Raw genomic sequence first — 12,666 nt, forward strand, 5'->3', positions numbered from 1 at the left:
GTATTTGCATGGTAATATGATACATAATTTAGCCTATCATAGTTAATTTAATGGTATTCAACAGATAGAAACATCACATAATATTCCATGAGGCCTGGTGATTGACAGGCTTGCATTACGCATTTCCATAGAGCGTCGCCGGTGGCATAGATATTTCTCTGGTTTTTACAAATTGTATGGGATGATACTTTCGAGCTGTCAAAACCGCATCGGCTTCAGCGTTCTGTGCCGTTCTGTAACACACGTAGATCTTTTAGTATTGGACGTGTAGTTTTTCTCACAAAGTTTACATTGACCAAGTATTAAATAGGAACATTAATTTTAGCAAATGCGGAGTCCCAACGACCTGAGTTGATAGTAACACTGCTCTTAACAATTGACGGAGAGACAAATAAATGTTATTTACTTTTCGATAACAAAAGATGATTGGCAGATGAGTGCAAACAAAAGTATTGGAATTTCCTCATCCCAAATCAAAATATCAAGCACAGTATTGACAGGAAATAAGGAAAAATTCCGGTGAATTACACTTTGTTTCCGCCGTGGTTTCGAAAAGTTCAAAAGCTAACATTTCATAGATTACCGAACAATAAAAGGCGTCAATATAAGATTTTTCAAAAAGTTCATCATTTACAGTTAGTACTGAAGTCAGTAAGGAATAAAAACGTTCATCATAACCCATAAAGATTTTTCGTCTTGACTTAGACGGTAACTATCTCCATTACCCTAGCAATTTATTTTTGTAACTAGGTACTCTTTTGAAGTATTGATGATTCTGAGCACAGTTAGTTCTTAAATCTAAGAAATAAAGCCATTCAAACCCTATTTAGTAAGGAATACGATTTATTTTATGGCTTTAAGTGCAAAGTTGTTGCACCTGGCACCTGGTATATGTTGGTACTCCCAGACCTGGAGCTTTCCTCGTTGAATGAATAAGTATCGCAACACAGCGAGGAAATGCTGCCACCATTAAAGGTACACCAGGGACCAAACGTTTTAAATTTGTTTTAATTTTGTATATATCAATGTTTAATTATTATTAGTTTGTAGGTTATGTATATTGTAATTACTGTATATTTAAAATATATGTTTATAACCCATAAATACCAACGGAGCGGGAATGAGTACGCGTATTTTTGTTCATACTTCGTGTTATGAAGATTGAGAACGTGGGCGGTGACGTCTAATGGTACGTTTCCTCAAATCTCGTAACATGAGTTTGCATCGTATGCATTCATCTCAAAAATAGCTCACTAATTTTATCTCAGTACATTGCGGGTCGCAGGACGTAGGGTTGACAGAAGTGTCTTATTATAATAATAATAAAGCCCGTCCCAATCTTTGGTTTATTTTAAATGTACAAATGTTGGACAGACACAGTTTAGATTTGATTACAATTTTGTTTTGTTACTCGATATCCTAATTTGCTTCAGTATCATTAATCGGAACTTCTTCTCGGGAACGAAGTTCTCCAGCTTTTCTATCGCTATCCATGGCTTTCTTTTTCCATTCGCGTCCTGCTAACGCTTCTATATCTACTATCTATCTCTTTTGGCCCCTCTTCTTCTTCCCTGTAGTCCTTTCCATATGGTTGTCTTTAAGGTTCACCTTTTATCTGTGCATCTGGCTATATGCTCCACCCATTGCCACATCCGTTTAAAGCATAATGTAAGAAGTTTACAAGTTTTGTTTTTAAAATATTAACTAACTTTATATTGGAGGTCCTAATGTAATTTTTAGATATATAATATATCTTATACGTAAAGTTTTACCAAAATTTAAGTTATCAATAAAATGTAGGACACATTTTTGCACGAATTTAAAGAAGTCTCATGTTCTTAACATAAACCTAGGTTGCGGATACGCAATACATATGTGAGTACGCTGAAAATCTGTCCAACACACTAAGAACAATAATATCTACTTATCAGAAGATGGGTAGGAAATGACTCAATAAAACTAAATAGTAAAATAAAAACATATTACCGCTTCACTGATAATACAATGAGATGCACTTCGAATCTCTGAACAACTAAGAGCCAATAGAAAAGCATCCACAAATTCACGTCGAACTGAAAAGGTTCGTGGAAGATCTATTTATAAGCGAAATAGGAATTTAAACTCAAATACAGGAAATATAATCAATCAAATAATAAAGTTTATATTTATTTATTATAGGATTAAGGGATCAGATGACCATTAGACAATTATTCAGTCGGGAAAAAGAAATCAGAACTCCAAGTGTGCAAATATCAATAGATATAAAGATACCACATTACTTATATTGAAAAGATTTTGTATTCGTATGAAATTGTATAACAGTATCAATTTTTCAACTTCATTTATTTATTAATCGGTTTTGATAGCCCTATGGCTTTCCATGCTACCTTTTATGACAGCATGATGTTCAGTCACTCTTCATTGTGGCTTGAATGGTTGTGAGAGCTTATTTTCGGGCAAGTTCGTTACATGCTTGTGTGATATGGCGATTTATGGACGAACATAAAATAGTACTTACAACCTTTTATGTCTGTGTCTTAGATTTATGTGTGTTTGTTTTTTCTAATAAGCTATATGAGCAACCTTCTCAGCACACACAGTTTGATCTGAGGCATGCCGGTTACATCACCGAGTAAAACTCGAAAATGTGCATATAAAAAGTCTATAGGTGCACAGCCGGGATACGAACCTACGTTTAGAAACTTTTCGAATATATAGTCTGTTTTACATAAGAAACTTTTTTTACTGAGAAAACACAAGGTACACCCTACATTTTTAGGCCAGAAATTCAAACATAGACATAATATGGCTGAGCTAAGCCTTACTAAGTCTTAAAAAATTTTATTCCAAATATGAAATTTGGAATGGGTCAATGACGAAATCAAGTACTTTTGGACAATTGGAAAACAATATTGATTTTAGCGCCGACAGTTCCATTGTTTTATTCAGTAAATTAGTTTTAGATTTCGCATATGTACTTGTAGCAGACAATGGCCTGTTAACGGTTAACTTTTATACTGTTTTCTTTTAACAGACAAACAAAATTAACAGACCCGATTTTGACCCATATAGTAATAAAATATTATACTGCAGATTTCTATGGAATAGAAATTGTAACTGTAAATACTAGAAAATTAAAAAAAGGAAAATTCTATATAATGCGTAATCTTCTTTTATTTGGATGTTCATCTAACTTTATTGTTATTTTTATACATATACATTTTGCATAAAGAAGGGTACAAATTTATTCAGTTTCGGCCAGTAATAATTTATACGAACTTTGTTTTGTTGAAGGAAATGCAGCACAAATTCCAACTTGCACCAAGCCAAATACATTCTCTCGTTAAGGTTGGATCTCCAAGACTCCGTAAATCTCACTAACAAGGAACCCTTGCAAGATTTTATGGTCTGCTATTTCATTCAATCCCAAGGACGAGGATATATGATAAATAATAATTCGTAGATTTAAATTATAACATGATTAACAAAAAAATATTATATTTTATTTTAACTGAAATATTAAATATTAATGGTGATTTTCGTACATTAAAGTAAAATTTTCAATAATTCAACTATTATTTATTATTTTTTCTACTTGGAATGTCGAATAGATTCTCTACGTATAAAAACATATATTGTCATAGAATATTATTCTATTATTATGAGTATAAAAGAGGCTCATTTAATATTAGGTAATACCTGTAATATTAGTGAACCTTAATTAATTTAGTTTTACGCATAACTTCCACTTGTTTCGTAATTTGCAAAGGAGTTTATTATAATACGATATCAGACAGTAGCCGGTAGATTTTAGTGTTTTATCAAGTAGCCTTTCATTAATAATTAATAGTAGTATAGTAGTTATATTAATCATTACTTAAAGAACAAGTAACATTCAAAATATAAAAAATTGTTTACTTGGCCAACTTTGCGTTAAATATTTTTGAGTTATCATTATAATAAAGGCACTATAAGAGTATATGAAATGTAAAAAACGCCTGCAATAATTAGGATACTAGCCGACCAGGCGAAGTCTAGACCAACGGGTGGAATGCGACCTTTCCACACCCACTCCAGTAATAATTACCCAAAGCACCCCTAATATTAGCGTCATAGTGAAATACAACGACTGGATTTAATAACATATATTTTCACGATTTATGTATTCCATGAAGGTTTTTATTAAGCTGTTGTGAAGATTTAGCAAAAACCATACATACCTCTCCAAAATTGATGAATCCGTGATCGGCAGCGACGGCATCCGCAGCCTCCCTGCCTCCAGGCACGTGCACGGCCCATGTTGACGTATAATGGGCCCAGGCAGCACGAGCTAATACCAACACGGCCAATAGGGCCAAGCGAGCCATCGCACACAGATACACTCACGAACTAGTACTTGTGAGCATTGCACACAGACATTAACTAGACTTAATAGGTGTGAATGTCAAGTTTGACGTCTAATTTTAAAAAGGCGATGCCACTGGCCTAAAGGAAAACTGTAAATGCGTAATTAATGAAACGTATCAATCGGTATTATCGTATTTGATAATTGTAAAGATCACTATCTTTTAAAATATATGAAGATGTAGTTAGGTGTTTGTATTTAATGGAATATTCTAGAAAATAAACGACGTTTATATTTTTTGTAAACAGAAATGAGTAGCAGTTTGTTGCTAATCTCAAAAGTGGAAGAAGCCTAGACGAATTCAAGTATTTTATTAATTTATTCTTTAAAGTCTTTTAATGAATGTTATAGAGAAAAATTGGAAAAATAAACATTTAATTTTATTTATTACTGAGCTTTTTATTACGGAAAGAACAGGCCTCTATGAGGCAGCTAAGCAAAATGTTCCATATAGCCACTACAAAGATAGTGATATATAGATTATAAGTTCGCGGGGCAGCTAGTAATTCATAAAATTATAACAGTGTAGTTTTCGTTATAAAAACGGCAAAGTTTATAAATTATCAGTTTAATGGTATGATTTTGTTTTTATTACAACACGTTTTTTAGATTAGATAATAATGGAATATAAGGTTAGCTATTATCTTCCCATTCTGTAAATTAGTTTTTATTTATACTTAAGACGCATATTTATTTATACATAAATAAGTAAGACGTGGGCTATAGTAAATACGAATGAATAATATTACCCACACACTATAAATGCGATATGCAGCTCTCTGTATGCAGCGGAACCAATCTGACTCACGTTTTTCGTTTTACATATTAGCCAGGAAAGTATAAAAGGGCAACACACCAATGACAACAGCTCTATGTAATTATGAAAAAGATTATCGTTATTTCTTGGATTTACAGTTGTCACGCGCAAACGTCTACCCGTTATGTCACGCTTTGAAATCTACAAATGGGTCAAGTAGAAAGCAAGGACACATGAATCCCACGAAGGGCTTTCCTGTGATTGCCAATTAATACTAATTGATAATTCGTGATCAATAGAGATTTTGACAACTCTGATAAAGGATCTCATTTGTAAATTTTGGGGCCATATCAATTGAAACTGACATTGTATAATGAGTTATAGGTAGTATGTCCAAGTTATACTAGCTAATACTAATTATCATGCACATCGCTTTGTAGTTATTGCCACCCATATAAATTATGCGATAGACTATTTACTTCCTACATTTCCCTACGATTATAAGTGTACTAGCTCATAATTGCAAACAAAGTATTCGTTCTGCACATTTATATTTTATAAATTAAACTATTGTATTTAAGACATTAACGTATATACAGTGCGTAGTGAATTTTAATCATAAATAGCTGCTTACATGTTTAATTTAATGCTTATACTAATTATAATACTATACTATAACTTAATATTATAAGGTAAACAATTGTCAGATAATTGAGCGTGAAAAATTTATAATTAACAAATGTAGGCCATTGAATCGAGTGCAATATTTAAATATATCGGAATATTTGCATTATTCGTAAGCAAACGGTCATCAACAAACAGTTTATTGTCAGACTAAAGACATATCTTATCTCTGTCCATTGACTCGCTATGTAAACAATACGTTTTTGTGACTAATATGATAATTTTCTCTTACTAATTTATAGCTTATACTGTTGGGAATGTGATGGTAAGGACCAAGAATCCGTTTTCTGTACCACAAGACAATACTAGACGGTGTGAGGCGCCGCTATGACGAGCATTCACCTCTCGCATCCCGTCTGAATCTTTTAGGCCAGTGGAACAACCAACAAAACCACTTACAAATATATTAGATTATCCACTACGTAACACAGTACACTACTGTCATTATTAGACCACAATACGACTGTCAAATGACGCGTGAATATCGACACTGGGCAACGAACAATACACCCTCCGCTCACGAACGCAAGATGCTGACTGGCTCGTTTTCGTTTCGTTTCACTTTGCTCTCGCCAAATCATCGCGATTGGACGACCAAGACAACACATCGCACCTCCGCTCAAATAACGTCACAACTCCAAAAACTACATTTTTCAGGAAAGACATTTAAAGTTTACCCAACTTAATTTGTTTAGTTTTTGGATCATAATTAAAAAGGGAACTATTTTAGAAGAAAACTTTCTTCACCGAGTTATAATGTTTTTTTAAGCTCTATAAATTCATATTATTAGTAATCTGAAAATCCTGAAAAAAACATTGAAATAATCTGGGTTGTGACACTATATGTACAAAAAATACAAAGTTTTATTATAATTTGTTTATTATAATGACACAAGTATTTTTAACTTGTAATGAAATACAATATATTCTTTAATATAACGTGTATTACACACATATTAGACTTTGAAATGCCTTTTTATATAAAGACAATTAAATTTTCAAACTTATAACTGAAAAAAAAACAACTTTCTATCAAAATTAAATAATCTATGTACTTCAAAACGATCAACAGTTTAATTAAAACGAGGGTAGTACACCTCTATAGCATTGAAAAAATAAATCAAATTAAGGAACTTATAATTTACAACGTCTTAACTGAAAAATAAACAATTCACACTCTATCACTATAATATATAAACACTCTATGAAAATTAAATAATCTAGGTATTTCAATACTTATTTAAAATCACAATTTGTAACAGTAAGTCTAAAAATGAACTTCTATCAAAATAAAATACTTTAAGTACTTATAACAATCAGCTGTGCAATAACACGAGAGTAGACAGTGTAATAAAAAATAATTAAACTTATAAACTATTATAAAAGTTGGCATAAAAACTAGGAATGTGGTTGTTAAGAAGTAATGTCATTAAGTCATTCTTTTTCCGTTCCTTAATCTCTATTTTAGCAGCATAAACTTGCTTTAGATCAGGAACTATTATTTTTTTATTTCGAGAAAGTAAATTAGTTTCAGACCATTCAATGTCAGTGTACGACGTTTTGTACTTTAAAATATTTGGTGCGGCTTTGGTAATCATCATCATTTTAACTTCAGAAATCTTTAGCTTATTTAAAGTAGTAATACCTAGATCACTAACTAATCTTTTTAAATTAATAAAATCGGTGTGTGATAGTTCATTAACTCTTAGTGGTTCCCCAGTTTTCTTAGCCTCTTTAATTATTTGTACGTACTGACTTGGCACGTAAATTGGACCAGTTTTCAAGGAACGTTTTATTTGCTTTTCGATTACCGAATGTATGGCATCACCTTCGTTTTGCGTATGTCCGGCTATCAAAAATTTATGAGTAATAGAATTTAAATTACTAAACTTCAATATTGCATACATGTACAATCCAACAATAAACTTATTTTTGTTTTGGCCGCAACAGTTATCCGAATAAAAAACTATATCAGCTAGTTGGTCACCCTCGTAATCATGCAATTCTTTTTCTATATATTTAAGCAAACAGCTACCAATCTCATCTGAACCCCGATTACCCTGACCCTCGTGCCAAAAATAACAATCGGTAATACTGTTATTTACAATAGTGTCTCCATTGTAACTATCGTCTTCAGTCTGTTGCCTTTTTTTCTTTTTTCCCGATTCTTCTGCTTTCAATTTGCTTATCGTAAAGTTCATATTATTTAATTTGCTCTTATAATAAAAAACAGAAACATCACCACGAGGTACCTGTAAAACTGCTTGTAAATCGTATACAGATACAATCAGGTTTTTGTTTTCTTTTAGGGCTATTTTATCTCGCTTTTTTTCTTCCCTGGATAAAACCTTGTCCACTAAATGTTCATCATATTTTTTTTTGAGCAACAGTTTACTTTCGGGAACTGCATTTTCATAAGCTACACATAATTCACATCTGTCTTTTTTTGGCACAAAAAATCCTAAATTAAATTCACCGTTAAAAATACGACTGTACATTACGTAGTTTCCAAAGTTGCGTCCATCTTGTTTACATTCATTCACATAATCTCTATGTAAGTCAGATATAGTCTTTCCTCCATCAATGTATTCTCGTGTTGTTTGTGCTCTTAAATAATGACTTTCAATTTTCGGTATACGTTTTATATGATTTCTTATATCATTTTTTATAGTGTCACCTACAGTATAATGTTTACCGTGTTTCCCTCTTTCATCTTCTTTCAAAAATCCTCCAGTAGATTTCTCTGTTACAGTTCTAATTGTTCTATCATTAATATCCAATGTATTTTTAAACATTGTTTTGCAAACCCTTTTTAATGAACCTTCAACCTCAAAGTAAAATGCATAGTTGATTTTTCGATTTTTCTGTGCTTTGGTAGACCGAAACTTTATCTCTATCTGTTGTATGTGTTTGTGAATGAATAGTCTCTGTTTCTCTAAATCTTTCAAAGCCCAATAAGAATCAAAGATTTGAATTCTTATTTCATCGGTAAGAAAATAGCTGCATTTAAGTCTACAACCTTCTCCACAACTTGGTTTCATTTGTTTCTTAGAAATATTTCGTCCGGACTTCGTTTGATAGGGTAATCCAGAGTTTCGTAAAACTTTTGTTATATTCTGCTTCCATTGTGCCTCTCCACGGCGTCTCTTACGTGTATTGAAATTTCCCTGTACTACGGTCTCGTTTGGTATTGGAGAATGAATACTATTTAAGTTAATTTCTTTGGAAGTTGAAGGCAAGCATTCATTGTTGTCTTGATTTGTTTGTTTATTAAGTGACAATAGTACAGAGGTAGATGTTGGAGAATTTCTATTAGACGAAGGAGTATCAGAAGAGGATGAACTAGATGAAGATGAACTAGATGAGGATGAACTAGACGAAGAGGAATTTGTAGATGAAGTACTAGATGATCGCTGACGAGAAACTACTAAATTCTTGCTACGCTTTTTGGAAGACAATTTATAATCACGATCTTTAACAGAATCGTCTGTTTCTTCACCCGTAGATTCGGGTTCTTGCAAATTACAGTCTTCATTCTCTATTCTATTACATTCTACCTGTAAGTTGGGAATGTGTGTAGTAGGTTCATTTATATGATATGTATTCTCTTTATTTGACGTGTCACAATTTTCTTCTACATCTTTTGGTTGCGTATCTTCCGCCACAATAGACAAGTCATCAGTTACTGTGTTATGATGGTCATTGGGTTCCAGACATAATGACAATATTTTTCTGGATCTGGACATAGTTACAAGTGACACCGCCAAACCGAATAACACCTGAGAACAAGATGAACAACACAATTAGTTAAAAACAATTAAATACCTACCTAAACATTTTTTAAGGTTTTAAACTAAAAAAAAAACAACAATGTGGCCTCAGGGAATTAAAAAAAAACATTATGCGTAAACAGTACCTAAAATAATTTTATACTATCACTATACGATAATTTTAAATTAATAAATCTATCACTTTATTAATAATCATAGTCAAAAACACGAGCATAATTGAAGACAAATCAGTTTTCTTGCTGACACATAGTTTTATTTTCAGTCGTTTTATTTATGAATAAAGTCAAAATTCAACATAATTCAGATTTATTATCTAATAAAACATATTGTGCCATCATCCCGATCACATATACTGTCATACATTAGTACAGGTCAGTATTAGTGATAAACAGACATGTTTAATAATATAATTTCAATCACGTATACCGTCGTAACTCTGCATAGGTCAGTATTAGTGATTAACAAATGTGTAAATTGAATTGTTTCAATCCCGTATACCGTCGTTACTCTGCATAGGTCAGTATTAGTGATAAACAAACATGTTTAATAATATAATTTCAATCACGTATACCGCCATAACTCTGCATAGGTCATTATTAGTGATTAACAAATGTGTAAATTGAATTGTTTCAATCACGTATACTGGCATAACTCGACAAGCATCAGTTTAGTTGCAAAAAAGAAAATAAAATGTTACTTACCTCGTTTACAAAGACTGTCTTGATTCGACACAATTCACTTTTACTGAACAACGCCCGTATGACCACCTCGCGCAAGTCGTAACATGACACTGTTTATGTTCGCCGCGGCACAACTTTCGGTAAACAATAGAACGTCACAAGTGCCATCTAGGGACAAATAATTGAACTACGTCTATGACGATTTATGAGCATGAAGTATGTGTTATTCTGATACGAATGGTACAATTAAAGTCATTTGACATTTTATCGAGTTATGACGTTATTTGAGCGGATGTGCGACATGTATATATGCCAATGTTGCCATTTTTTGACAATTTATTTGTAATTATAAATGTTTATAGAATTTAATAAAAATCTTAACACTTTGTTAGCACGATAACTATAATTACCAACCACTTAAATTATCTTGTGCCTTTTGCTCGAAATATTATATTACCACGTATTTGTTTCTGTCTGTATTTTCGTAGATCCTGAGAAAGGAGACTGCTGCTGATCTTCATAGAATGAAAAGGCTTTAAAGGTCATAGCGTGGATGTATTGTACGTTTAAGGGCTGCTTAATTGATTTTGTTTTTTGACAGTTTTTGGACTATATTTAAAATATATTTACATTCTAATGCAACCTTAAACTGTATGGCAAAAAAAATCTATTTAACTAAGAAACTATATAGTTAATTATGTTACCTAAAAATATGTACAGTTAATTTTGTTACCCAATTTCATTTGGCTTTCTATAATCAGTAATAGAACATTGCTTGCAAAATATTCAGTAAATACAAACAGAAAATTGTATAATAATTTCTACGCAGGTATTGAATTTTTAAGGATCAATTGTAGTTGCTGCTTTAAGTCAAATATAACATCAAAAAAGGAAAATGTCCACCACATAATGTTCAAAATACATAGTATATAGATTTTAGGTATAACCCTTACACACCAATCTACCAATGCGCTTTTTGTGTACTGGCGCGCACGACTTCTTTGTACCTGCTGCTGTCAATTAAGTGGGTAATACTTCCGATTACTATTCCCATAAAATAGACGACACACCCGTAAGCTTCATGGCTTTACAGGGCGGCCGGACTGCCTGGACTGCATTAAGCAGTTCTTTTTAAGCGACACACATGTTATATAAAAAAAATTTTGTCAAATTAATATAGCGAGCCAGGCTAAGTACAGATGGTTACTTCAAACTTTATTCAAAAGTACAATTACCGTAATATAGATTAATTATAAATCTATGCCTTCGTTATATATGACCCTGTCTATTAGTGAACCACATAAACGTATGTGCAGTTATATTGAGATTATCGCGAACAGAGTGGCGGAGGACGTTATTATAGTATTATATGACGTGATTATTAATTAATATTAAATAAATTTATATCGCAATAAATCTTTCTCAGTCTGACTGATGATATCCAAAGCCATATACGCTGATGTTCTATATGTTCATGTAAATGTCGGTTATCTATAGTCTATACGAAATGCTGATCTGCTGCCCATTTCACATAGGTATAGGACATACAGACTAATTGAGGACCATAAAATATCTGCCGGCTATCACAATTTAACTTGTGAATCAATGATTCGTTTCCATTCGTCTTAGAAAACAATTTAATTAAAATTTAACTGAAGTTTGTTGCTTATCTTTAGTGTTTGAAGGAACAAACTATGTAACATGCTATTTTACAGAAACAAAGGACTAACACGTAGTATATGTCTCATATTCAAACCCCATAACAAAGAAGGGGTTATAACCCTGTGAAAAGATTAAATCCAATTTCTTAGTAAAATCATTGTAACACGGATTGTGTTTCGTAAGGACGGGTTCATTTTATGTAACATTTTGAACATCAACATTCTATAAATTTTCTTATTACAAGTATTTCTTGGTCTTCTGTGGTTGTATATCAAAAAAAGCCATGTTATATTTTACACATTTACGGTCGTTTGTTTCAGTAAAAATATACACAATGATATTATAGCCATAATGATATACATATATACCCACTTGACTCAGGTCAGTTTTAATACGTTTGCTAAGTTTATGACATAATATATTTACATTGTATATGTTTATATTTATTTTAAAAATTAACTTTTAAATTCATAAACACGAGTTTTATCATGATTTCCTATTTTATCAGCTTATATCATATATATATATATTATTATGGTTTCAAAATTAAGCGCCATCTGTTCCATTGTTTAATATTCGTACTACATCAGATCAAAATATGTTGCATCTTTACACTTTATTTACAAGACTCTGCTTGTTAAACTAGATGGCGGTAATGCGAGGTAAATAAGTCAAAATAATTGCATG

General features: G+C 32.0%; 2 protein-coding genes across 4 annotated transcripts in view; both read right to left on the bottom strand.

The window, feature by feature from the left end:
* The window catches only part of LOC111004261 (furin-like protease 1), a 152,571-nt gene extending 146,170 nt beyond the window's left edge, over positions 1-6,401 (bottom strand). The window contains exons 1-2 of one of the 3 annotated variants that reach the window (XM_045628246.1): positions 6,246-6,401; positions 4,221-4,496 (exon numbers count right to left, since the gene is read on the bottom strand). In XM_045628246.1, the coding sequence (XP_045484202.1) occupies positions 4,221-4,367 (147 nt within the window). In that variant the 5' untranslated portion in view covers positions 4,368-4,496; positions 6,246-6,401. Of the gene's footprint in view, positions 1-4,220; positions 4,497-6,078; positions 6,179-6,245 lie in introns of those variants that run through there. The other 2 variants (XM_022275204.2, XM_045628247.1) reach the window with 2 other exon arrangements.
* A 671-nt stretch (positions 6,402-7,072) lies between these two features.
* On the bottom strand, positions 7,073-10,620 carry LOC123689186. Its single transcript, XM_045628248.1, has 2 exons — positions 10,339-10,620; positions 7,073-9,625 (listed from the first exon to the last, which is right to left on the bottom strand). The coding sequence occupies exon 2, from the start codon at positions 9,590-9,592 to the stop codon at positions 7,214-7,216; it is 2,379 nt and encodes a 792-aa protein (XP_045484204.1). The 5' UTR covers positions 9,593-9,625; positions 10,339-10,620; the 3' UTR covers positions 7,073-7,213.
* Positions 10,621-12,666: the final 2,046 nt, after the last annotated feature.

The sequence above is a fragment of the Pieris rapae genome, chromosome 5 (genome assembly GCF_905147795.1).
Source record: "Pieris rapae chromosome 5, ilPieRapa1.1, whole genome shotgun sequence".
NCBI classification, from domain to species: Eukaryota; Metazoa; Arthropoda; class Insecta; order Lepidoptera; family Pieridae; genus Pieris; species Pieris rapae.

Bases quoted from the DNA above. Each gene is read 5' to 3' on its own strand.
- LOC123689186 (XM_045628248.1), bottom strand. From the start codon at position 9,592: ATGTCCAGATCCAGAAAAATATTGTCATTATGTCTGGAACCCAATGAC.